The sequence below is a fragment of the Rhinoraja longicauda genome, chromosome 18 (assembly GCF_053455715.1).
Source record: "Rhinoraja longicauda isolate Sanriku21f chromosome 18, sRhiLon1.1, whole genome shotgun sequence".
NCBI lineage: Eukaryota > Metazoa > Chordata > Chondrichthyes > Rajiformes > Arhynchobatidae > Rhinoraja > Rhinoraja longicauda.
The window spans coordinates 3,326,398-3,351,756 of record NC_135970.1 but is presented as its reverse complement, the minus strand read 5'-3'; the positions used below and the strand labels follow the sequence as shown (position 1 = coordinate 3,351,756).

The 25,359-nt window shown below is 43.6% G+C and overlaps 1 protein-coding gene across 4 annotated transcripts in view; it reads left to right on the top strand.

The window, feature by feature from the left end:
* pde3b (phosphodiesterase 3B) overlaps positions 1–25,359 on the top strand; it is a 158,503-nt gene that overhangs the window by 85,674 nt on the left and 47,470 nt on the right. For all 4 annotated transcript variants that reach the window (XM_078414976.1, XM_078414975.1, XM_078414974.1 and 1 more), the window contains exon 2: positions 12,547–12,600. In XM_078414976.1, coding sequence (XP_078271102.1) covers positions 12,547–12,600 — 54 coding nt within the window. The remainder of the gene's footprint in view (positions 1–12,546; positions 12,601–25,359) is intronic.

Genomic DNA, 25,359 nt, shown 5'->3' with positions numbered 1-25,359 from the left:
ATTTCTGAATCCCTTGCAGATTCCATTCCCACAGTTTGACTTCATGTGAGAGTTACACAAGCTGGAAAAAGACCAAGTTTGCCCCTTGCTAACTGCAGTTTAATGTTCACATCATTTATGTGCTGAGTTTCACAACTTAATTTTTTAATGCAATTTTTAAATTAAATTTCGGTGTGCAAGTCTCAATCTTTTGAGCATTTTGCCATGACTAAACCATTGGATGTCACTGAGGTGGAACATGTGGTGCATTGATATCTTTCAAATAAGTTTGGAGTTTTCAGTGGTTGAGGGTATGAGAACAGATGATATTTTCTATTCACACTATAACCTTTGTAACCCTGCCAAAGTCTATTTTCACAAAGCAACCTGTTGCTGGATAATGGGGTGTGATCTGCTTGGTGCTGCTCTAGCCATTGATTCTTTATGGCTATTAATTCCACTTATCAACCCTGACATTTTTCCCAGTCAAGTTCCTTGTCCCGTTAGAGTTAACAGTTTTAAACTAAGACTGCGATGTTTTGCAGACATTCACAAACATGCCTGACCCTGCAGTTGGCCACTCATAACATGTACCTTGGATGGTGTTGAATGTTGAGTGATTTGATAATATGACAAATTAATGCGGGCAGATGAGCCATGTCCACAATGTCACTATTCTTGTCTCAAATAATAGGTTAAAGAAAATCACAGGCACAGACTCAAACAACACACAAAACATAAATTATACAAGACCGTGGAAAGAAAAAGACTGCAAAGAATCAAAACATTAGTGCAATAATCCAAAATACAATTAGAAAGCTAGTCCATGGCGCAAGAGGTAGACACGTTCTGTTTCCAAGGTAGGATTATGATTGTGCAGGTTGATTCAAAGATGATGCAATGTTTGTTGGAAAGTGGAGAAACATCAGAACTGCACATGCTGCAATCTTGAGCAACACACACAGTGCTGGAGTAATTCAGCGGGTCGAGCAGTATCTCTGGAGGAAATGGATGAGTTACGTTCAGGTCATTGGTTGTCCTTGCTGTCCTTGAACCTGGTGGTGTGGGGTTTCTGTGCCACCTGCCTGATGGAGCAATGAGAAGAGGGCATGGCCCAGATGCTGGGATATTTGTTGATAGATGCTTCCTTCGTGAGCAATACCTCGTAATACCTGTATATGCTTTTGATGGTGTGTTCCTGTGGATTGGAATTATCAAACCAGGTCATGTCATGTCAGGATACTTTCTACATTGTATCTGTAAACGTTTGTTAAAACATTCAGTGATATGCTGAATCTTATTAAATGTCCAAGACCATAGAGGCACTGGTATGTCTTCTTGATGACACCTCTGTGCAATTTCAAGCTGCTAACGCCACGACTTTTAAAGAGCAACAGAAGATTATTAAAAAGGCAATACGGGGAGAAAAGATGAGGTACGAAGGTAAGCTAGCCAATAATATAAAGGAGGATAGTAAAAGCTTCTTTAGGTATGTGACGATGAAAAAAATAGTTAAGGCAAATGGGGGTCCCTTGAAGACAGAAGCAGGTGAATTTATTATGGGGAACAAGGAAATGGCAGACGAGTTGAACTGGTACTTTGAATCTGTCTTCACTAAGGAAGACACAAACAATCTCCCAGATTGGCCAGAGATCCTAGGGTGATGGAGGAACTGAAGGAAATTCACATTGGGCAGGAAATGGTGTTGGGTAGACTGATGGGACTGAAGGATGATAAATCTCCAGGGCCTGATGGTCTGCATCCCAGAGTACTTAAGGAGGTGGCGCTAGAAATCGTGGACGCATTGGTGATCATTTTCTAATGTTCTATAGATTCAGCAAAAAGCTGGAGTAACTCAGCAGGTCAGGCAGCATCTCAGGAGAGAAGGAATGGGTGACGTTTCGGGCCGAGACCCTTCTTCGGACTGATGTCAGTGGGGATGTCAAAGGAAGGATATAGGTGGAGACAGGAAGATAGAGGGAAAACTGGTAAGGGGGGGGGGGGGGGGGGGGGGGTGGGAGGAAGAGAGGGACAGAGGAACTATCTAAAGTTGGAGAAGTCGATGTTCATACCGCTGGGCTGCAAGCTGCCCAAGCGAAATATGAGGTGCTGTTTCTCCAATTTCCGGTGGGCCTCACGATGGCACTGGAGGAGGCCCATGACAGAAAGGTCAGATTGGGAGTGGGAGGGGGAGTTGAAATGCTCAGCCACCGGGAGATCAGATTGGTTAAGGTGGACTGAGCGAAGGTGTTGAGCGAAACAATCGCCGAGACTGCGTTTGTTTTCGCCGATGTAAAGAAATTGACATCTAGAGCAGCGGATACAATAAGTGAAGTTGGGGGAGGTGCAGGTGAACCTCTGTCTCACCTGGAAAGACTTTGGGTCCTTGGATGGAGTTGACGGGGGAGGTAAAGGGACAGGTGTTGCATCTCCTGCGGTTTCCTGCCTCTAACGTGTCCAACCCCTTAATAATCTTACACGTTTCGATAAGATCCCCTCTCTTCCTTCTAAATTCCAGTGTATACAAGCCTAGTCGCTCCAGTCTTTCAACATATGACAGTTCCGCCATTCCGGGAATTAACCCAGATCTCATTGTACATCCCCTTTTCCTAACTTGACACCATTCAGATAATAATCTGCCTTCCTATTCTTACCACCAAAGTGGATAACCTCACACTTATCCACATTAAACTGCATCTGCCATGCATCTGCCCACTCACACAACCTGTCCAAGTCACCCTGCAACCTCATAGCATCTTCCTCACAGTTCACACTGCCATCCAGCTTTGTATCATCTGTAAATTTGCTAATGGTACTTTTAATCCCTTCATCCAAGTCATTAATGTATATTGTAAATAGCTGCGGTCCCAGCACCGAGCCTTGCGGTACCCCACTAGTCACTGCCTGCCATTCTGAAAGGGACCCATTTATCCCCACTCTTTGCTTTCTGTCTGTCAACCAATTTTCTATCCATGTCAGTACCCTACCTCCAATACCATGCGCTATAATTTTGCCCACCAATCTCCTATGTGGGACCTTGTCGAAGGCTTTCTGAAAGTCGAGGTACACCACATCCACCGGCTCTCCCCTGTCAATTTTCCTAGTTACATCCTCAAAAAATGCCAGAAGATTAGTCAAGCATGATTTCCCCATCGGAAATCCATGCTGTCTCGGAACGATCCTGTTACTGCTATCCAAATGCTCCGCAATTTCGTCTTTTATAATTGACTCCAGCATCTTCCCCACCACTGGTGTCAGACTAACTGGTCTATAATTTCCCGTTTTCTCTCTCCCTCCTTTCTTAAAAAGTGGGATAACATTAGCTACCCTCCAATCCACAGGAACTGACCCTGAATCTATAGAACATTGGAAAATGATCACCAATGTGTCCACAATTTCTAGAGCCACCTCCTTAAATACCCTGGGATGCAGACCATCAGGCCCTGGGGATTTATCAGCCTTCAGTCCCATCAGTCTACCCAAAACTTTTTCCTGCCTAATGTGGATTTCCTCCAGTTCCTCTGTCACTACCACATTGCCTTTACAGTTCAGTAAGACAAAGCAACCCATCTCACACTGAAAACACGACCAATTTTCAACAGTTGACAGTGAAGAGCCTCAGCACATGCAGTTAACTCATCCTGATTCTTAGGAGACCTATGATATAAGGAATACAATTTATCACAAAATATCTGAAAATGATTCAAACCTGCAACTTCATTTATAGCATCACCTACACTGAGTTCAAGCCTGTGCCTGGCACAGTGCCAAACAGTTGCATTAGGGAAATAATCAAGAAATCGTTTTGCAACCCCTGCATTTCGTCCTAACATTGCTGATGCACCATCAATTACAAGTGATATCACCTTTTCTTTTAGGTACTGTATTGAAAAACCACCTCTTTGTAAGCAACTTAGAAGCCCATCATATATAGATTTTGCATTTGCACCAAGTTTCATATGTTCAAAGTCAAAATAGAATGATATAGGTTGGGAAGATTCACCAACTGCTGCTCTCAAGCAGACTACTAGACCAGTTTTCCCATTAATAGTAGTAGATTCATCAATCATAATAGACATTTTAGATTGTTTTGAAATTATATTTCCCACCACTGTCTTTCGCATCTGGTTCCCTATGTGGTGAGAAACATCTGCACATGACTTACGAGAGTGTAGAACGTACCCTAAGTCGATGCCGTTTCTTTCTTGCAGTTCAATATCAGAAGACATATCTGTGTAGGGCCTACCTTTGTGTACAATATTATATACAGTTCTAAAAACTCGACCTGTTTTTGCTTCATCCATTTCTTGTGTCCAACAGTCTGGAAGATCACATTTTTCAATATCTTTTGAAATGTCTTCACATGCAGCATCAGGCGAAACAACTGCATCAGTTACATTATAATTTTCAAGTAATTTTGCCTTTTTTTCTGGCTGAGTGTTTTCATTATCATTTATTTCTTCATCGATCTGAAGATGCTGTCTTTTAAAGTATCTCAGTATGCTCATTTTCACAGGGGTACACAAATCTGAAATTTATAGATATTTGATAGTGATATATAATAAAATTTGATAGTGATATATAATAATATATTTCCGCTTGCACTATGTTTTGCTAAATAAAACCCACCCACAATAAAATATTCACCACTCACGATTTAGTGGTCTGGGGTCTGGGTGTAGGGGCGCACTCACCGGCTCCGGCTCCGAACCCGGCGCCGCTCTAGGCCGCCTCCTCTCCCGCTGCTGCCCGGTGTGGGTCCTGCTGCACCCGGCCCAGGGCTCCAGGCCTCACCACTGCCCACTGCTCCGGCCCTGGCCCCAGGCTCCAGGCCTCACCACTGCCCGCTGCTCCGGCCCCCGGCCCCAGGCCTCTCCGCAGCCTGCTGCTCCAGCCCGGGCTCCAGGCCTCACCACTGCACGCTGCTCCAGCCCCGGCCCCGGGCTCCAGGCTTCACCGCAGCCCGCCTTGGGTCCTGCTCCCTCTGGCCCCAGGCTCCAGGCCTCACCACTGCTCCGGCCCCGGCCCCGGGCTCCAGGCTCACTCCAGGCCCAGGCCCCGCTGCTCCGGCCCCCAGCCGCCTGCTCCCGCCCCGGGCCGCGTTCTGCCGCCCAAAGATACTAGAGGAGCAAGATAGACCACTTGACCCGAAAAACCGTGGTAAGTCATGGCGCCATTTTAGTAGGCAGAAACTTGGCATAGGCAGAGCGAACGGAGGGTTTTGCTTACTAAAATGGCGGCCGTTCCGCTCCGTTGCGTACTACACTTCAGTACAGGCGATTTCAACAGACTGGTCCATCTTGCTCCTCTAGTATCTTTGCTGCCGCCCAAGAGAGCGGAGCGCTCTGTCTGTCCACATCACCTCAGCTGAAGTGCAGTCCACAACGGAGCCATTTTAGGAAGCAAACCCCACTGTCCGCTATGCCTTTCGCAGTGTAGTCAGTGTTTTGGGGGAACAGTATGTGTGATGATACCATTAAAATGCAGAATATATCTCATCTATCAACTCACAGATTTTTGTTCTTTTTCTTTTTAAATGTTTCTGCAAGTTTCTGCCTACTAAAATGGCGCCTTGATGTATGACGTTTTTTAGGGTCGAGTGGTCTATCTTGTTCTGCTCTATTATCTGCTGCACAACCGCCAACAGCGGAAATTGAAAACTAGGGGAACGCCGTCCCCCTGTGTACCCCCCCATTTCCATCACTGGGGGTAGGCCATTTAGAACGGAGACGAGGTAGAATTTTTTCACTCAGAGAGTTGTGAAGCTGCGGAATTCTCTGCCTCAGAAGGCAGTGGAGGCCAATTCTCTGGATGCTTTCCAGAGAGAGTTAGATTGAGCTCTTAATGATAGCGGAGTCAGGGGATATGGGGCTTTAGAAGGCAGGAACGGGGTACTGATTGTGCATGATCAGCTATGATCACAGTGAATGTCGGTGCTGGCTCGAATGGCCTACTCCTGCACCTATTATCTATTGTCTATTGACTTCCCCTTTCTGAAGTGAATGATTAGTTCCTTGGTTTTGTTGACATTGAGCGAGAGGCGATTACTGTAGCACCACACAACCAAGTGTTCTATCTCTCCTGTGCACTGACTCATTACCACCTGTGATTCGGCCAACAACAGTTGTGTTGACGAATTTGTAAATGGCTTTGGAGCTGTGCTTGAGCACACAGACGTAGTTATAAAGAGAGTAGAGCAGAGCATAAGCACAGAGCCTTGGTAAGCCTGTGTTCCTGGTCAGTGAGGAGGAGATATTGTTACCGATCCACACTGATAGAGGTCTGCTCATGAGAAGGTCAGGGGTCCAGTTGTAAAAGGAAGTGGGTTAGTTCATGAAGAATGTGCACTTGGGCATCAAACAAAAACATTTGTGGATAAACTTGATTGCAACTCCTTAGTGAAATGTGTAAATATTAATTTTAAATTTGAAAATAAAAGTTATTGCCTTTGGATTGTGCTACAAATGTGATTATGATGCAGGCCATTCTAAAAATGAAAGGGCTATTTAAAATGGTTAAATGTTGATCTGGTATTGGGTGCAGCATTGTGCACTCATGTTGCACATTTTTCTGCTCGCAATGATAACACGAAAACAACCCCAATTGACGTAATTGGTCCTGATCGTGTCTTTGAATGTAATGATTGACGTTACATTGTGGTTTCAGTGGCTATTTTGAACTGTGCATGAATTGCAAATGTTTGAAAAGATGCTGTCTTTCTCACACAGAAAGCCACGAAAAGAATTCAAACTAATGGAATTAACAAGCTTCAAGTAGGATGAAAACTTTTCTCTGAGTGTAGTGAAAGCTTAAAAGCATTCTTTATTAGTTAGCTTTTATGCGAGGTTATGGCCTGGGATTTTGCTGTGTAACTTGGAATAAACAAGACATTAAAACATCCTTGGCTCTTTTGCAAAAGTTCAGTTCACGCTAAGAGGCAACAAAGCACATTAGTCAACTCAGATACAACACCAGTCTTTATTACGGATGCGGGAGTGGGAGAGAGATCAGTATGCTTACATACTGGTAACCCCTCGTGGCCACACTCAAAAATACAGCATTTTACAATTTCTTATATACTGTTCAAGGCACATAATAGCCTTAGTCACTCTTCCAAATAACTCCCAAGAAGCAACTCCTATTGTCTTACAGATAGCTTTTTCCAGTAATTGTTATGTTCTGTGATTTTTCCAAGGATTACAAGTTTCAGTTTATCAGTCTCATCCTTATGAGCCATTAGTATTTCTCCTCTCAACAATATAGAAGCTACATAAGCATACAAGCAGGTTTGCAGACAATGGTCAAGTGTCCTATCATGACTAGTCATATTCCCTATCCTTGTTACTTGGTATCAGTTCCCTGTCCCTCTTATCAGTCCCCTGTTCTTCTATCTTCGTTTTTCTCCTTTGTGGTTTAACGGCACCCTCTGTTAGTCCTTAGCTTGCAACTTAAGATAAACCAAAACAGATTTCTACAGCATGTAATCTAAATACACCATATTTCATCATTCATCACCCCTGTCACATACGCATTAACCCTTGGATTCGCTTCCTCCTTTACATTCCCTCCTTTTATCATCTCATGATAACATTAGTCCCGGATTTGTACATAACAAAGGCTTCAAACATTTCAGTACATAAACCAGTACAATAATCAGCAGTATAATAGATCCATAGTGAACTATACTTCCCCATATTCCTCCAAACATGCTAAACGGCCACCATTCTCGACCTCCCTGTTTATACCCATGTATGTCAGCTCCTACTTTATGGATCCTTTCTACTTCCTTAGTAATGTGGACAGTTAGATCAGTAATATTGGAGGATTCGTAAGGGATATATAAGGAACAACATAGGCTGTATAGCAGCACCCGTTCCGGTGGTATTTCTTTCCCCACTTCCTTTCCCAAATGCTGTGGTCTCCCGGTGGCATCCCTGGCAGCCAAAGGTATGCCCATGACCCACATGTTCCATTTTCTAGTTGTGGTGGTCCCAGAGAAGAGATTGTGGTACAAGACCTATTTCCCAAATATACTCCTTTCCCTGGGTTGTTGCAATGACACGTGGTGTTTATCGGTGTATAAAAATTACTTGCTATCTTTAACTGGGGTATCTTCCTTACTCTAGTTTCATTCACCTTCCGCCCTGGTTCAAATGGGGGTGTGTACCATCCTTTAAAATGATCATACTTGGGTCCTCCATACCTACGGGTCCCATTTACCCGCGGCTTGATCATTCGGCAACTACTAGATGCTGTAGTGGTGCAAAAATAGAGTAGGGCCAGCCTTTCAGTTAGATTTAGGGGTATTGGCACTAGTGCTACGCCTTCCCTGCTGTTGTGGGGAACCTGAGTGCACACCCAACAGTTACTGCCATTCCCCCTGCTAGCCAACTCATAACTCATAGACAAAAAGATATTAGTCCAGGTCATCTGGGCCATTCCCAGGACCAACACCCGGATTAGCAGTGTTTGTGCCATGTCGGTTGGTAGAGCTTCAATCCACCTACTAAACAAATCCAATATCACTGAGCAATATTTATAGTAATGGGTCCATGGCATTTCAATAAAATCAATCTGAATACATTCAAACGGTCGTGCTGGCATCGGTGTCACCCCGGAGGGTACTTTAATAGGTTTGCCTGGGTTGGATTTCTGGCAAATCCTGCATTCGGAGGCTTGTTTTAGGGCCTCCTGCTGAATTTTTGGATGCCACCACGTTTCCTTCATCATCCTAATCATTCCCTCCTTTCCAGCATGTGTAAGGCAGTGGATATAGGTTAGAAGGGTGGGTAAGAATGTATCAGGTACACAAAGGGGGGGGGGGGGAGCCGAAGTCCCGTGGTGGAATCAATGGCGCATCCCTCTTGTTTCCATAGTTGTTTCTCATGTGCAGAGGCATCCCTCTGTAATTCCTGAACCTCCCTCATGTCTGGCAAGACCATTCTATTCACTAATACTGTACTTCCTGGGGTACCAAGTTATGTGATCTACAGGCTGCATCCTTGGCTACCTGATCTGCATGGGCATTTCCCTTGGAGACGGGATTGTCTCCCCCTGTATGGGCGCTACATTTTATAATGGCCAATTGTTTTGGCAGGAGAAGAGCCTTGAGGAGGTTACGGATGAATAGGGCATTCTTGATTGGTGTTCCTGCAGAAGTGAGAAATCCTCGGTGTTGCCATAGCGCTCAAGTCATGGGCTACTCCGAATGCATACCTGGAGTCTGTATCGATATTGATGCATCTGTCCTTGGCTAGAATGCATGTACGATTTAGCGCAAAGAGTTCAGCTTCTTGTGCTGGCAGGGGGTTTTGGAATCGTCCTTCCTCAAGGACAATATGTGCTTCAGTTACAATAAAATAACCAGATGCTCGCTGGCCCGTCTCTGGCTGATCCATCCACAAACCACATTGATTGGGCTTTCTCTAACGGCACATCAGAAAGTCCCTCTCTGGTGTTGGTTAGAATGTCATTGGGTTGTTTGCAATCATGTGGTGGGTCTTTGCAATACTCTGGTGGCTGCGTCAAAAATGCTGATGGATTAACTGTAGAACAATGCTGAAATGCCAGGTTAGGATTATTTAAAAGTGTCGACTCATACCGTTCCAATTGTGCCTGGGTGAGGTATTTGGTTTGGCCCGCATTCATTAATGCAGCTACACAGTGGGTTGTAAATACAGTAACCGGTTGATGCATAATAATGTTTGCGGCGGCCGAGATAGTAGCGGGTAATTCAGGTAAGATCTGGACGCATGGGGGCTATCCGCGAGTTACTGCATCTAACCTGACCGAAAGGTATGCCACCGGTTGTTTGACATCGCCATGTCGGTGTGTCAATACGGCAGATGCGCAGTCTTGGATAATGGTGACATAGAGCTGAAATGGACGGTCATAAAATGATCTTCCTATGGCGGGTGCCAAAGCCACAGCTTGTTTTAAGGCAGCAAAAGCTTTTGATGGCTCTTCAGTGAGGGTAAATTGTCGTGCTGCTTTTGCAGAGGCTAGCGGTGATAAATGTTTTGTATATAGGGCTACATCAGGGATCCATTGTCGGCCCAGTTTAAGTTGGTGTTTATCATGGCTTGTATTTTCAGTGGCAAACAATTCATAAGTATTGCATTAAACTGTGGGGATAACCGTCCAGCATTAAAGTTAACGTCGCTGGCATGCGAGCGATAAGTGGTGGTAAATCTATCCAAATATTCGTGGCACGATTCTTTAGGAAATGGCTTACAATCAATTATTATCGTCATATTGATGTTTTTTTTAAAGCAGTCCATCAAATGTCTCAACATAAATTCAATGCAATTATTGGGAGTATTTTGGTAGGTGGCCTTTAATGCCTCCCATGTCTGGTGTCCCATTAAATTTTTCCATTTTGCTTTTTCTGCCAGAGACAACAGGGAGGAGGTCATTGACCAGATATCTCTCTCAGTTGCTTTGTAAAATTCCACTGTTGAGCAGATATAATCTACAAATCCCTGTGGGTTCTCCTCCCTGTTGGGGGCTTTATCGCGGATCATTCACATTTCATGTGGCTTCCATACTGACTAGATTTCTATAGTGGGATCTTGATCCTGCCCTTCTCTTGGGTTAACTACTGTATGGAGTGGATAAGCCATTCCTTGTTTTCACCTTTTTCTGGTTTTCACATCTTCGCAATGGGAATGTCGTATTCTCCTCCTTCCTGCAGTACTTCGCCCCTAGACATCGCTGCCTCCGCTTTCCCCCTGTCTTTCCCATCCTCCTCTTCTTCAAATTCTGTTCCCGCACCTGCATCTTTTCGGTCTCGTGCCCTTACTTCCCTGGCTTCCCCCATCGGAATTTTGGGTTATGAGGGAGCCGCTAATGGTGCCTGCATTTCAATAAAGGCAACCGGCACCTACTGGTGGGATGTATAGAGGAGGTCTCCTCCATGTGGGACCCTCCTCATCTTCACTAGCAAAGAGGGTCGTCATGCTAGACATAGGGTCTCCAGAGGATTTACTGGTACCAGGTTTTTTTCTTAACTACAAATTGTTTTTGTTCTGAGTTCTTTTTTATCAATGCTCCAAGCGCTTTCCTTTTTAGTTCTTTTGTTTTTCTCCTCTGCCCACTGACACTCTATCTGGAGCACCTTCCATTCTTTAATTAATTTCTTCCATTTCTTTCCTGCATCTTTTTTCCAAATTAACATTTCTGCCCTTTGTAACAGTTTCTACATTCCATGTTCATCCAACTGGCCAAGACGCATCACCCAAATGTTTGGTTAACCTATGTCTATAATCTTCGTTATTTCTTGGATTCAAATAACACATGTGTTGCACGGGCGTTCCCCCATCACTCTTATCCATATTGTTCCCCATCTTAATTTATAACAAACTTTTTTAGTTTGCTCTATCCAATTGCCGACTACTTACTCAGTAGCAAAAACATTCAATTGCCGACTACTTACTCGGTAGCAATGGTCAAGTGTCCTATCATGACTAGTCATATTCCCTATCCTTGTTACTTGGTATCAGTTCCCTGTCCCTCTTATCAGTCCCCTATTCTTCTATCTTCAGTTTTCTCCTTTGTGGTTTAACGGCACCCTCTGTTCGTCCTTAGCTTGCAACTTAAGATAAACCTAACAAATTTCTACAGCATGTAATCTAAATACATATTTCATCATCCATCTCCCCTGTGACATGCGCATTAACCCTAGGATTCCCTTCCTCCTTTACACTTTAATGCCATCACTGGCAAATGGAATTATCTGGAAATATGATAAATTTTTATGGCATTATTTTTTTTGCAATAGTATTCGGAAATAACTGAAATTGCTAATATAATATTGTAAACTGAATTGTGAGTAGAAGATAGGTGAGAGAGGGGAAGAGGTGGGATAAAGTGAATGAATAAAGAAAAATGGGAAGACAAAATGGAGAGAGTGATGAAGAATGAGAATATTGGGAGAGAGCGGTTGCAGAGCATGGGGGAAAGTTAGGAAAATAGCCTTTCTAACACATTTATTTGGGTTTAGAGGTTGCAAAATATTAACCAGGCAGGTAAAGAAAATAGCTATTGTATAGAAGCTCTCAAAGGTAACGGGTGATCCTGAATGATAATTTTTCTGAGAGAGATGTCAGCAGTACATCCAACAGGAATCTTTCCAGTTGTCTGAACAAAATAAAATGTGTTACTGACCTACATATAGAATAGTGGAAGAGAAAAGTGAAGATTCTTTTCAGGCAGCTGGAGGGAGAAAGTAATGGAAACTGCTTGCTGATGTATGTGAGTTGAGGTGAGTCTCTTCTGGTGTACGTTCAGTTGGGCTGACCATTCCTTCTCTCCAGAGGTGCTGTGTGGCTCACTGAGTTACTCCAGCATTGTGTGTCTATCTGGGCTGAATAGGGCTTCTTTTGATGCTGCACCTCAAAGCCTCTTCCTCAGTCCTGCTGTCTTCACCTTGTCAATCTAAGTTGAAAACGCTTTGTATCGTGGCCACGTGCAAGTGAACACAACATATCAAAATAAGATAAATTGTTCTGTGATTTAAATATTGTCCACCAATAATCTGTTAATAGCCATTTATTTTATATTTTACAGATGATCCTATGGGACTGGGACCTAAAGCAGTGGTTCAGAAGTTATCAATATCAGGTTTGTAACTGACGTAACCAACGGTTCATTGGCCTAAGAATACATTGTACATTGCAGATATGATCTTATTATTTAATTTCTGACATTTTTAAAACTGTGTTGTCCTTTGATAGCTTAGTGTTGCTTTTGTGCAAATCCAATGGACCAGACAGTTTGTGCATTGCTTTTTGGGAGATAGGCCATTTGTCAGGTGGGATTAGAATTTTTGAGCTTGAAACAATGCCGTTAACTTTGAGCTATTTGTGTATAATATTTAAGATTGGAGTCAATTTATAATTTAAAGCTGTTGACTCTCCTCACTGCGATCCCGCCAATAAAGACATGTGCATGGTCCCTTGGCTTTCTCTTCCTGAGGTTATCAACTCCTTAGTCTTGCTAATGTTGAGAGTAATTGTTGTTCTATCACTGTTCACTGATGATCAATCTCCCTCCTTTATCCTGACTCATTGTTATCTGTATTTCAGCCAATGATGGTGGTATCATAGGCAAATTTAAAGATAAGGGTTAACCAATTTTTCATAAATCTGCAATATCATATATCATATCATATCATATATATACAGCCGGAAACAGGCCTTTTCGGCCCACCAAGTCCGTGCCGCCCAGTGATCCCCGTACATTAACACTATCCTACACCCACTAGGGACAATTTTTACATTTACCCAGCCAATTAACCTACATACCTGTACGTCTTTGGAGTGTGGGAGGAAACCGAAGATCTCGGAGAAAACCCACGCAGGTCACGGGGAGAACGTACAAACTCCTTACAGTGCAGCACCCGTAGTCAGGATCGAACCTGAGTCTCCGGTGCTGCATTCGCTGTAAAGCAGCAACTCTACCGCTGCGCTACCGTGCCGCCCTGTATATGACTTCTATATGACTCAATATGACTTCCTGACTTTTATACTCAATGCCCTATCCTATGAAGACAAGTATATCGTACACCTTCTTTACCACTCTCTCTACTTGTGTTGCTATTTTCAGGCATCTGTGTATTTGGACCCCAAAATCCCTCTGTAAATCAATGCTGTTAAGGATCCTGTCACTAACTGTATACTTTCCTTTGCATTTGACCTGCACAACATCACACTTGGCTGGATTAACCTTCATCTGTCTTTTCTCCACCCATTATCTGTAACTGATCTGTATCCTGCTGTATATTTTGATAGCCTTCCTCACTGTCACAACTCCATTTATTTTGGATTGTAGGCAAACTTACGAACCAACCTATCAACATTTTTGTCATTTAACATATATCGCATTTAACTGAGGTATCTATATCTTGCTTTCTTCAGGGATCCTTGAACTGAGGTCCTATCATTCATCTGTATATCCCAGCCTTATTCATCCTCACAAATACAGCATCTTGTGTTTTTCCACGATTAAATCGCATCTGATGTTTCTCTGCTATCTTATAAACTCATTGAATTTGTTATATTGCTGAGGTTTCTCCTCTTCAGCACCACCACCAATTTTCCTGTCATTCACAAGCTTATTAATCATATTTCCTACATTCATATCTAGATAATTAATGGATATAACGATCAGTAGGGTCCCAATACTGATTCCTGCACTACATCGTCGATCAGACTACCAATAGTAAAAATAGGTATTATCTTCACCCTCTGCCTCTAAAGACCAAGCTAAGTTCAGATCCAATTGGCACATGTTCATCAATCCCATGTTCTTGATTTTTTTGGACAATTTGTCCCACAGGGGACTTGTCAAAGGCCTTATTGAAGATAATGAAGAAAACATCAACTGCACTATGCTCATCTTCTAAAAATATGGAGCCAATTAATTAGACATGATTTGCCCTTTGCAATGCCATGTTAACTTTTATTGACTTAATTCCAGTATCTCCAAATTTGTTAATTGTGATTCTCAGATTTTTCCCAGTAACTTTCCTTGCACTGACTTTAGATTAATTGACTTATAATTATGGCCTTATCCCTGCTGTCCTTCGAAGGTACCACGTTAACCGTTCTCCACTCATTTGACTGTTGTTGGCAAAGATTTGAAAATTTGTGTCAGAACTGTAGCAATATCCTCCCTTGTCTCACATATATCTCAGGCCCTGGGGATTTGTCCAGTCTTAAAGCTTTCTAAGTCTTCTAATAGTTCTTTTTCAATGGTAATTTTATTCTGCAATTCATTAAGCATTTAGCCACATATACTAAACTGGCTTTTACTTAATGTTAGATTTTTTGCCTGATTGCCTTCATCTGAGGTATCTTGGGACATTATACTTCTTTGAAAGCCCTATTGTTGCAGATTGCTGAAATGAAAAAGGCCAAGGTGTGGTTCAGCACCTGCCTGATATGATGAAGTGTGGATCAGCAGGTAATGCCTAAGCGTACATAGACTTATGTGTTCAGGTTCACAAGATATCAAAAGCAGTATTTCAAGTAGTTAGGGTCATGAAAAGAATCTAATGGAATTTGTGTATTTATGATCATGCAAGTCAAGTGTGTAGCATTAAAAACTTGAGAAATAAGAAATGTTAAAAAAATTCAAAGAGAAGGGATTGTTCAACAACAGTTTGATAAAGAACATAGAATAACTTCAAAGAAATAATACTAGACATTCAAGATAAATAACCTCAAGTATAGACTGCAAAAGTGTGTGCCTGAATATATTAACAATTTAGTTAAAGGAAGCCATCTACAGGTCTTGTAAGGTAAAAGGATACTTTATGATTAATATCTGGTAAAATTCATAACTGAGTGTAAAATATAACAACTGACAATTTATTTCCATGCTTCAAAATAATTATTGGAGTGTAATAGGTATTGATTTTCATATATTCGGTTACTCGGGGAGCATTTGGATTAAAAATGAGCGCACCTTTGAGTGTGGGCGGTATCTAGCCAGAACCAGTGAGAGATATGAGAACGTTTTGAAGCCTTTTCATTGATTTTAATCAAATAGCTACAAAATGTCAGTTAGACACAAGTTAAGATTATGCCATTTTTCAGAATGTGTTAAATTTATAAAGATGCATCCCTACTGTGGGCGGCACGGTAGCGCAGCGGTAGAGTTGCTGCTTTACAGCGAATGCAGCGCCGGAGACTCAGGTTCGATCCTGACTACGGGTGCTGCACTGTAAGGAGTTTGTACGTTCTCCCCGTGACCTGCGTGGGTTTTCTCCGAGATCTTCGGTTTCCTCCCACACTCCAAAGACGTACAGGTATGTAGGTTAATTGGCTGGGTAAATGTAAAATGTAAAAATTGCCCCTAGTGGGTGTAGGATAGTGTTAATGTACGGGGATCGCTGGGCGGCACGGACTTGGAGGGCCGAAAAGGCCTGTTTCCGGCTGTATATATATGATATGATATGATGCAAGTTAAAATCTTGAAGAGGATTAGAAACAAAAAAATTATATTAAGTAGTGAATAAGTGGAGCATTATGGAAGGAACAGGTGATTGGGGTTCTCAGCTTCCTACCATCAGAGGTTTTCGTCTTGTACCGACATTTGTTGTGGACCACTTAATAAAGATCGATTGCCTCAATAAATCAACTGTTCAACTGTTGTATCATGTGATCACCAGGATTTTAAAAGCAAACTTAATGCATTGTACTGTGTATGTTCCTTTTTTCTTGTTTGCAAAATTGATGAAGCAGTATAGATTGTCGTTGAGTCGCCTGCTGCAATTAATTTTCATCAACAACTTGAATTAAGCAAGTCAAAACAAAGCCATTAATTTTCAGACAGTATCAAACCAAAGAGGCAGTTGAATCCAAGGAGCCTATTTTGACAGAATGACGGGTCAAGTAGATGGATTAATTTGGTGTGATACTTCATACCAAAAAGGACCATTAAAGGTGGTTACAATTCAACAGTGAGTTAAAAAATAACTGAGGAGCTGTTATGGAACTGCTACGAATCAGTAGACTGAGCCATGTTCAAAGATTTGTCAGCAAACTTGAATGAATGTGCCACAGTCGTCACTGAGTTCATAAAAAATGTGTGGAACGAGTGCGTAGCAACAAAACATTTCAAGTCTTTCGCAGCCAGAAACCCGAGATGAACCAAGAAATTCTTAATCTACTGAGTGCTGGAACTGTGGTGTTCAGGGCTGCCAATCAAGACTCGTACAAGTATTCAAGGTATGACCTCCTAAAGGTCACTGCAAACACCAAGAGATGATTCTCGGCTAAGCTGGAGGCGCAAACGGAGACTCGACAACTGTGGCAGGGCTTACACACAATCGCCTCCTATAGAGGGGAAACCGGGTGGCATAAGTGGCAACGATGCAACATTTACAGATCAACTCGGTACCTTTTATGCATCCTTTGCAAGAGAGAACAATGACACAGCTACACAAGCTCCCACATTCCCTGATCACTCTGTGATATCATAGTCTCCTGGAGGTCAACATCAGAGCATCTTCCAAGAGGTGAATTCCCGCATTGCGTCCAGCCCAGATGGAGTAATTAGCCAAGTGCAAAATACCGGACCCAAAGGTGGAGTATTCAAGGATATTTTCAACTTCTCACTTCTGTGTTCTAATGCTTCCAACTGCTTCAAAAGGGCATTAGTTTTGGTTTGCTATTGGCATGTATAGCGAAATACAATGGAAAACTTTGTTTTTGTGCTATCCAGGTAAAACATTAATTCATGAGTTCAATCATACCTTGCAGAATATGGTGTTGCAAATAAAAGAGAGCAAGGGTCACAATGAGGTAGGTTGGGGGATCGTGAATACACCCTTGGCTTAGAAGAGGACTATTTGAGAGACTGATAACAGTTGGGCAGGGCTCGTATGGTCCTTGAAAGTCCTGGAATTTGAAATTGTTTTTCAAGGCCTTGGATTTATCATTTGGTCCTTATCTTCTTGAAAATTCACTTTTTATGATAAAAGTATTCATTCATGCAGATTTTCATAGTTTATAATGTATATTTTTATTAAAAGTCTGGAAATATTGTTGAACATGTTTGTCTTTGTCGCCTATTTTTCCCTCCTCGCCGCCGCAGCTCACCCGGGGCTTTTGAACAACAACTACTACACTTGTGTTTGTTCTTATTTCGCTGCGTTAGAGGGAGACGGGGCCGGGGAAGAGAGTGGAGGAGCGGAGAAGAGAGTGGAGGAGCGGCGCAGATCTCGCTGGCGTTGGGAGAGAGAGTGCGAGAGGGGGGGGGAAGAGAGAGAGGGGGGAATAGAGAGCGAGAGGGGGGAAGAGAGAGAGAGAGGATGGAAGAGAGAGAGAGAGGGGGGAAGAGAGAGAGGGGGAAGAGAGAGAGAAAGAGGGGGAAGAGAAAAGAGGGGGAGAGATGGGGGAAGAGAGAGAGAGAGGGGAGAAGAGAGAGGGGGGAAGAGTTAGAGGGGGGGAGAGAGTCGGGGTAGAGAGAGCAGCGGGTGAGAGCGGGAAGGTGGAGGGGGAGGGTGTCAGAGGATCCGGTGAAGGAGCGTCGCCACTTGTGGGGGCTGCTCTCTCTCGCGCTCTCTCTCTCTCCAAGAGCCAGCGAGATCTGTGCCGCTCCTCCACTCTCTTCCCCGGCCCCGTCTCCCTCGACCGCAGCGAAATAGGAACAAACACAAGTGTTGTAGTTGTTGTTCAGTAGCCCTGCATCCCCGGGGTGAGCGGCGGCGGGAGTGAGGAGGGACGTTTCACTTGTGTTTGTTCTTATTTCGCTGCGTTAGAGTGAGACAGGGCCGGGGATGAGAGTGGAGCAGCGGCACAGATCTCACTGGCAGTGGGAGAGAGAGAGAGAGAGGGAGGGAGAGATAGATAGAGAGAGGGAGGGAGCAGCCCCGCAAATGGCAGTGCTCCTTCACCAGACCCTCTGACACCCTCCCCGCGCCCCCACTCTCACCCGCTGCTCCCTCTACCCCGACTCTCCCACCTGTCTCTCTCTCCCGCCTCTCTCTCTTCCCCTCTCTCTCTTCCCCCCTCTCCCTCCCCCCCTCTCTCTCCCCCCCTCTCTTCCCCCCTCTCTCTCCCCCCTCTCACTCCCCTCTCTCTCTCTCTCTCTCTCTCTCTCTCTCTCTCTCTCTCTCTCTCTCTCTCTCTCTCTCTCTCTCTCTCTCTCTCTCTCTCTCTCTCTCTCTCTCTCTCTCTCTCTCTCTCTCTCTCTCTCTCTTTCTCTCTCTCTCTCTCTCTCTCTCTCTCTCTCTCTCTCTCTCTCTCTCTCTCTCTCTCTCTCTCGCTCTCTCTCTCTCTCTCTCTCTCTCTCTCCCCTCCCTCCCTCCTCCCCCTCCCCCCCTCAGTTGAGGGGAGCTCACCGCATAAAGCAAAAATAAAAGCACACAAAGTCATTGTAGTTTTTACTAATTACCATATACACCAAATTAACTGTTTTGAAAACAGTATTTTCTTACTGATATGGAAATAAACTGGAAAAGAACATCAATGTTTGCTGGTTTTGGTCCTAGAAAATGGGATACCTGGACCTTAAGTCCTTAAACTCCTTGAATTTTTTGTTGTTCCAAGTGTACGAACCCTGGTTGGGAAGAAGCTTGAATCTGGTGGACATCTATTGTACTTTTGTCCAAGAACAGAATTGTGAATTGTCTCAATGATTGCTGTTGGGCAGCACCCACATCCCCTGTAATGAAATGCAATGAAAGGTTGGGTATTGTGCAAATGAACTCCTGGCTCAGAAACAACTAGGGCCCACTTTAATTTGCCCATTTCCATAGCGGGTCAACAACAGATGGTGTTTCACTGGCTCACCACTCTGCTCTGGATTATCTGGACAACAAGAATGCATGTACCTGTCAGGCTGCTGTTCATCAATTACAACGCTATGTTCAACACAATTATCCCCTCCAAACACATCACCAAGCCTCAGGATTTAGGCCTCTGTACGTCCCTTTATAATTAGAATCTTTACTTCCGCAACAGCAGATCACAATCAGTGCGGATTGATAACATTCTGCTCTTCATTGACCATCAGCACAGGTGCACCTTAAGGCTGCTTGCTTAGCACCCTGCTCTACTCTCTCTATTGCCATGAATATGCAGTTAAGCACAGCTGTAATGACATATCTAAATTCACTGATGACACCACTGTTGGTCGAATTACAAGTGGTGATGAATCGGCGTTCAGGAGAGAAATAGAAACACATGGGATATGGGTCAAACTTGGCCAAATGGGACCAGCTTAGATGCGCATCTTTGTCAGTATGAATGAGTTGGGCTGAAGGGCATTTTTCCATTTTTAAAAATTGTAATTTGGTTTTGGAGAGAGTTTGCAATTTCAATTTCCTGGGTCCAACTGAGATGATTTATCCTGGACATAGCACAGAGTTGTAATCATGAAGTAGGCCTTTACTTTCTTCGAAGTTTAAATCGATTCAGCATGTCATTGAATACTTCAACAAAGTTCTACAGATGCACCGTAGGAAGTATCCTGACTGGCCTACTGAGGCAATTCCAACGTGCAGAAACACAAGGGAATGGTCTGTGCAGCCTGGTCCATCACAGGAACAGTCTCCCCACAATTGAAAGCATCTATATGAGGCATTGCCTCAAGAAGGTACAAAACTTTGAAGTCACGCTCTACCAGCTTCAGAAAACAACTATTTTCCTTCAACCATCATATTCCTGAACTGACGTACACAACACTAATAGACAATAGACAATAGACAATAGGTGCAGGAGTAGGCCATTCAGCCCTTCGAGCCAGCACTGCCATTCAATGCGATCATGGCTGATCACTCTCAATCAGTACCCCGTTCCTGCCTTCTCCCCATACCCCCTCACTCCGCTATCCTTAAGAGCTCTATCCAGCTCTCTCTTGAAAGCATCCAACGAACTGGCCTCCACTGCCTAGTGAGGCAGAGAATTCCACACCTTCACCACTCTCTGACTGAAAAAGTTCTTCCTCATCTCCGTTCTAAATGGCCTACCCCTTATTCTTAAACTGTGGCCCCTTGTTCTGGACTCCCCCAACATTGGGAACATGTTTCCTGCCTCTAATGTGTCCAATCCCCTAATTATCTTATATGTTTCAATAAGATCCCCCCTCATCCTTCTAAATTCCAGTGTATACAAGCCTAATTGCTCCAGCCTTTCAACATACGACAGTCCCGCCATTCCGGGAATTAACCTAGTGAACCTACGCTGCACGCTAATCCCACCTCGACAATGGAATACCACAGACCACCTCTTGCACTGTCATTGATTTGCTTTCTAATTGTTATTTTGCATTAATATTTTTTGCACACTTTTCCTTTTAATTGTCTTCGCGAATTTATGTATCATTTATGTTTTTTGTGTATTTGCCCGAGTCTATATGCCTCTGTTGCTGTGGCTAGCATGATTTTCACTGCACGTGTAATATTTACCGTGCTCAATTAACTCAACCGTACTTGACTTGTACTTGACTTGTACTTTGATGCTGAACTTATTTGGATGCTTTAGGGCATCTACTAGCAGAACAAATCAGATCAATGTACCTGAACCAGTTGCCTGTAAGCATGAGGAAGTTATGCTCAAGCTGCAATGTTTGACAAGACCGCATCTTTCATTTTGATGGTGAAGTTACAGTGGAGGTATTCAGTACTGACAGTCGATTTATCAAAAAGCCATGAAGTTGACATTCAATTTATGCAAGAATAATTCTCCTTTTGCACTTTTTCTCATGATTTCTCATGGGAAACCTTAACTAATGCTACCATGCAGTCTATAAAAAACATGTAATTACCCTCAACCCCCCTCAAGCGTCATGCTGGCTCTTTTACCTATTTTGCCTATTTCCTTATTTACCTTGACATATGGTAGACAATTTCCTTGGCTGGTGTGTGGATAGAGCCAACGTTTCATGAGCTAATCAACCTAATCATCAAATTATTTTAATCTTCTACTCTTCTCTTTTATTCCTTCCACCTTTGATCCCATGCTAGAGATTTAACATTCTAGTCACACTTTTCCATCACCCCTCAGTAGTGAGACCATGCACGTAAGACAGGGACTGTCTTCGCCTATCCACATTTTATCCTTCAACTTGGTTAGTTCTATCCTGCTGATCTCCCATCGTTATGTGTTGGCTTCTCTCCAACTTGTGTTCCAGTTCAATGGCTGAGTAGATTGACTCTAAATATTTTCCTCAAGGAACGTTCATTCCATATACCCACCACCCTGTGTGTGAAACTGACACTCTATCAAGGGTAGCTAGAGTAAACATTTTAAAGTTCAGGGATTTGATTCTTCGTTAGAGGAAGGAGGTGCTACAGCGGGAGTTTAGAGAGTTGGGAAAAGCACTGAGAAGTAGGACGTCGAAGGTGGTTATCTCTGGACTGCTACCGGTACCTCGTGCTGGTGAGGCCAGGAACAGAGAGATAGAGGGTATGAATTTATGGCTGAGGGGCTGGTGCAGAGAGCAGGGATTTCGATTTCTGGACCACTGGGATCTCTTCTGGGCTAGGGGTGACTTGTACAAAAGGGACGGGTTGCATCTTAACAGCAGGGGGACAAACATTCTGGCAGGCAGGTTTGCTAGTGTGACACCTGTGGCTTTAAACTAAGTAGTGGGGGGGAGGGGTTAACAAATTGTGAATATGAAGATGAGGTAAAAGGGAATACAGGAGATATTGCAAAAGACTCTCGGAAGAATGGGAACAGAAGTTCTAGAGCGGAAAAGAAATTAAGGGCAGGGCCAATTGTGAACGATGTGAGAGAGGAGGTAAATACAGAAGTTAAAGTGTTGTACTTAAATGCGCGTAGTATAAAAAATAAAGTGGATGAGCTTGAGGCTCAGTTAGTCATGGGCAAGTATGATGTTGTAGGGATCACTGAGACATGGTTACAAGAGGACCAGGGCTGGGAACTGAATATCCAGGGGTACACAACGTATAGAAAAGACAGACAGGTGGGCAGAGGGGGTGGGGTTGCTCTGATGGTAAGGAATGATATTCATTCCCTTGCAAGGGGTGACATAGAATCAGGAGATGTTGAATCAGTATGGATAGAAATGAGAAATTGTAAGGGTAAAAAGACCCTAATGGGAGTTATCTATAGGCCCCCAAACAGTAGCCTCGACATAGGGTGCAAGTTGAATCAGGAGATAAAATTGGCGTGTCAAAAATGTAATGCTACTGTGGTTATGGGAGATTTCAACATGCAGGTAGACTGGGAAAATCAGGTTGGAAATGGACCCCAGGAAAGAGAGTTTGTAGAGTGCCTTCGAGATGGATTCTTAGAACAGCTTGTACTGGAGCCTACCAGGGAGAAGGCAATTCTGGATTTAGTGTTGTGTAATGATCCTGATCTGATAAGGGGACTAGAGGTAAAAGAGCCATTAGGAGGCAGTGATCACAACATGATAAGTTTTACTCTGCAAATGGAAAGGCAGAAGGGAAAATCGGAAGTGTCGGTATTACAGTATAGCAAAGGGGATTACAGAGGCATGAGGCGGGAGCTGGCCAAAATTGATTGGAAGGAGGCCCTAGCAGGGAAGACGGTAGAACAGCAATGGCAGGTATTCCTGGGAATAATGCAGAGGTTGCAGGATCAATTTATTCCAAAGAGGTGGAAAGACTCTAAGGGGAGTAAGAGACACCTGTGGCTGACGAGGGAAGTCAGGGACAGCATAAAAATTAAGGAGAGGAAGTATAACATAGCAAAGAAGAGTGGGAAGACAGAGGATTGGGACTCTTTTAAAGAGCAACAAAAGTTAACTAAAAAGGCAATACGGGGAGAAAAGATGAGGTACGAGGGTAAACTAGCCAATAATATAAAGGAGGATAGCAAAAGTTTTTTTAGGTACGTGAAGAGGAAAAAAATAGTCAAGGCAAATGTGGGTCCCTTGAAGACAGAAGCAGGGGAATTTATTATGGGGAACAAAGAAATGGCAGACGAGTTAAACCGTTACTTTGGATCTGTCTTCACTGAGGAAGATACACACAATCTCCCAAATGTTCTAGGGGCCGGAGAACCTAGGGTGATGGAGGAACTGAAGGAAATCCACATTAGGCAGGAAATGGTTTTGGGTAGACTGATGGGACTGAAGGCTGATAAATCCCCAGGGCCTGATGGTCTGCATCCCAGAGTACTTAAGGAGGTGGCTCTAGAAATAGTGGAAGCATTGGAGATCATTTTTCAATGTTCTATAGATTCAGGATCAGTTCCTGTGGATTGGAGGATAGCAAATGTTATCCCACTTTTTAAGAAAGGAGGGAGAGAGAAAACGGGGAATTATAGACCAGTTAGTCTGACATCAGTGGTGGGGAAGATGCTGGAGTCAATTATAAAAGACGAAATTGCTGAGCATTTGGATAGCAGTAACGGGATCATTCCGAGTCAGCATGGATTTACGAAGGGGAAATCATGCTTGACAAATCTACTGGAATTTTTTGAGGATGTAACTAGGAAAATTGACAAGGGAGAGTCAGTGGATGTGGTGTACCTCGACTTTCAGAAAGCCTTCGACAAGGTCCCACATAGGAGATTAGTGGGCAAAATTAGGGCACATGGTATTGGGGGTAGGGTACTGACATGGATAGAAAATTGGTTGACAGACAGAAAGCAAAGAGTGGGGATAAATGGGTCCCTTTCGGAATGGCAGGCAGTGACCAGTGGGGTACCGCAAGGTTCGGTGCTGGGACCCCAGCTATTTACGATATACATTAATGACTTAGACGAAGGGATTAAAAGTACCATTAGCAAATTTGCAGATGATACTAAGTTGGGGGGTAGTGTGAATTGTGAGGAAGATGCAATAAGGCTGCAGGGTGACTTGGACAGGTTGTGTGAGTGGGCGGATACATGGCAGATGCAGTTTAATGTAGATAAGTGTGAGGTTATTCACTTTGGAAGTAAGAATAGAAAGGCAGATTATTATCTGAATGGTGTCAAGTTAGGAGGAGGGGGAGTTCAACGAGATCTGGGTGTCCTAGTGCATCAGTCAATGAAAGGAAGCATGCAGGTACAGCAGGCAGTGAAGAAAGCCAATGGAATGTTGGCCTTCGTAACAAGAGGAGTTGAGTATAGGAGCAAAGAGGTCCTTCTACAGTTGTACCGGGCCCTGGTGAGACCGCACCTGGAGTACTGTGTGCAGTTTTGGTCTCCAAATTTGAGGAAGGATATTCTTGCTATGGAGGGCGTGCAGCGTAGGTTCACTAGGTTAATTCCCGGAATGGCGGGACTGTCGTATGTTGAAAGGCTGGAGCGATTGGGCTTGTATACACTGTAATTTAGAAGGATGAGGGGGGATCTTATTGAAACATATAAGATAATTAGGGGATTGGACACATTAGAGGCAGATAACATGTTCCCAATGTTAGGGGAGTCCAGAACAAGGGGCCACAGTTTGAGAATAAGGGGTAGGCCATTTAGAACGGAGATGAGGAAGAACTTTTTCAGTCAGAGGGTGGTGAAGGTGTGGAATTCTCTGCCTCAGAAGGCAGTGGAGGCCAGTTCGTTGGATGCTTTCAAGAGAGAGCTAGATAGAGCTCTTGAGGATAGCGGAGTGAGGGGGTATGGGGAGAAGGCAGGAACGGGGTACTGATTGAGTGATCAGCCATGATCGCATTGAATGGCGGTGCTGGCTCGAAGGGCTGAATGGCCTACTCCTGCACCTATTGTCTATTGTCTATTGTTACAAGGTGCCAAATTACTGCCTATGTGAGACATTTCAGACTATATTCTGAGGCTAATTAGAATAAATTTTCCTTAGTTCATATTTTGCCTGTACATTTTTTCAGTGCCATATTCCACAAAGCTGAGTCAATATATTTCCCCTATATGGACTGCATCCACAGAGTTCAGCAGTTAGACTTGGCTTTCACAGCAAAGAATACTACTAGTTGGG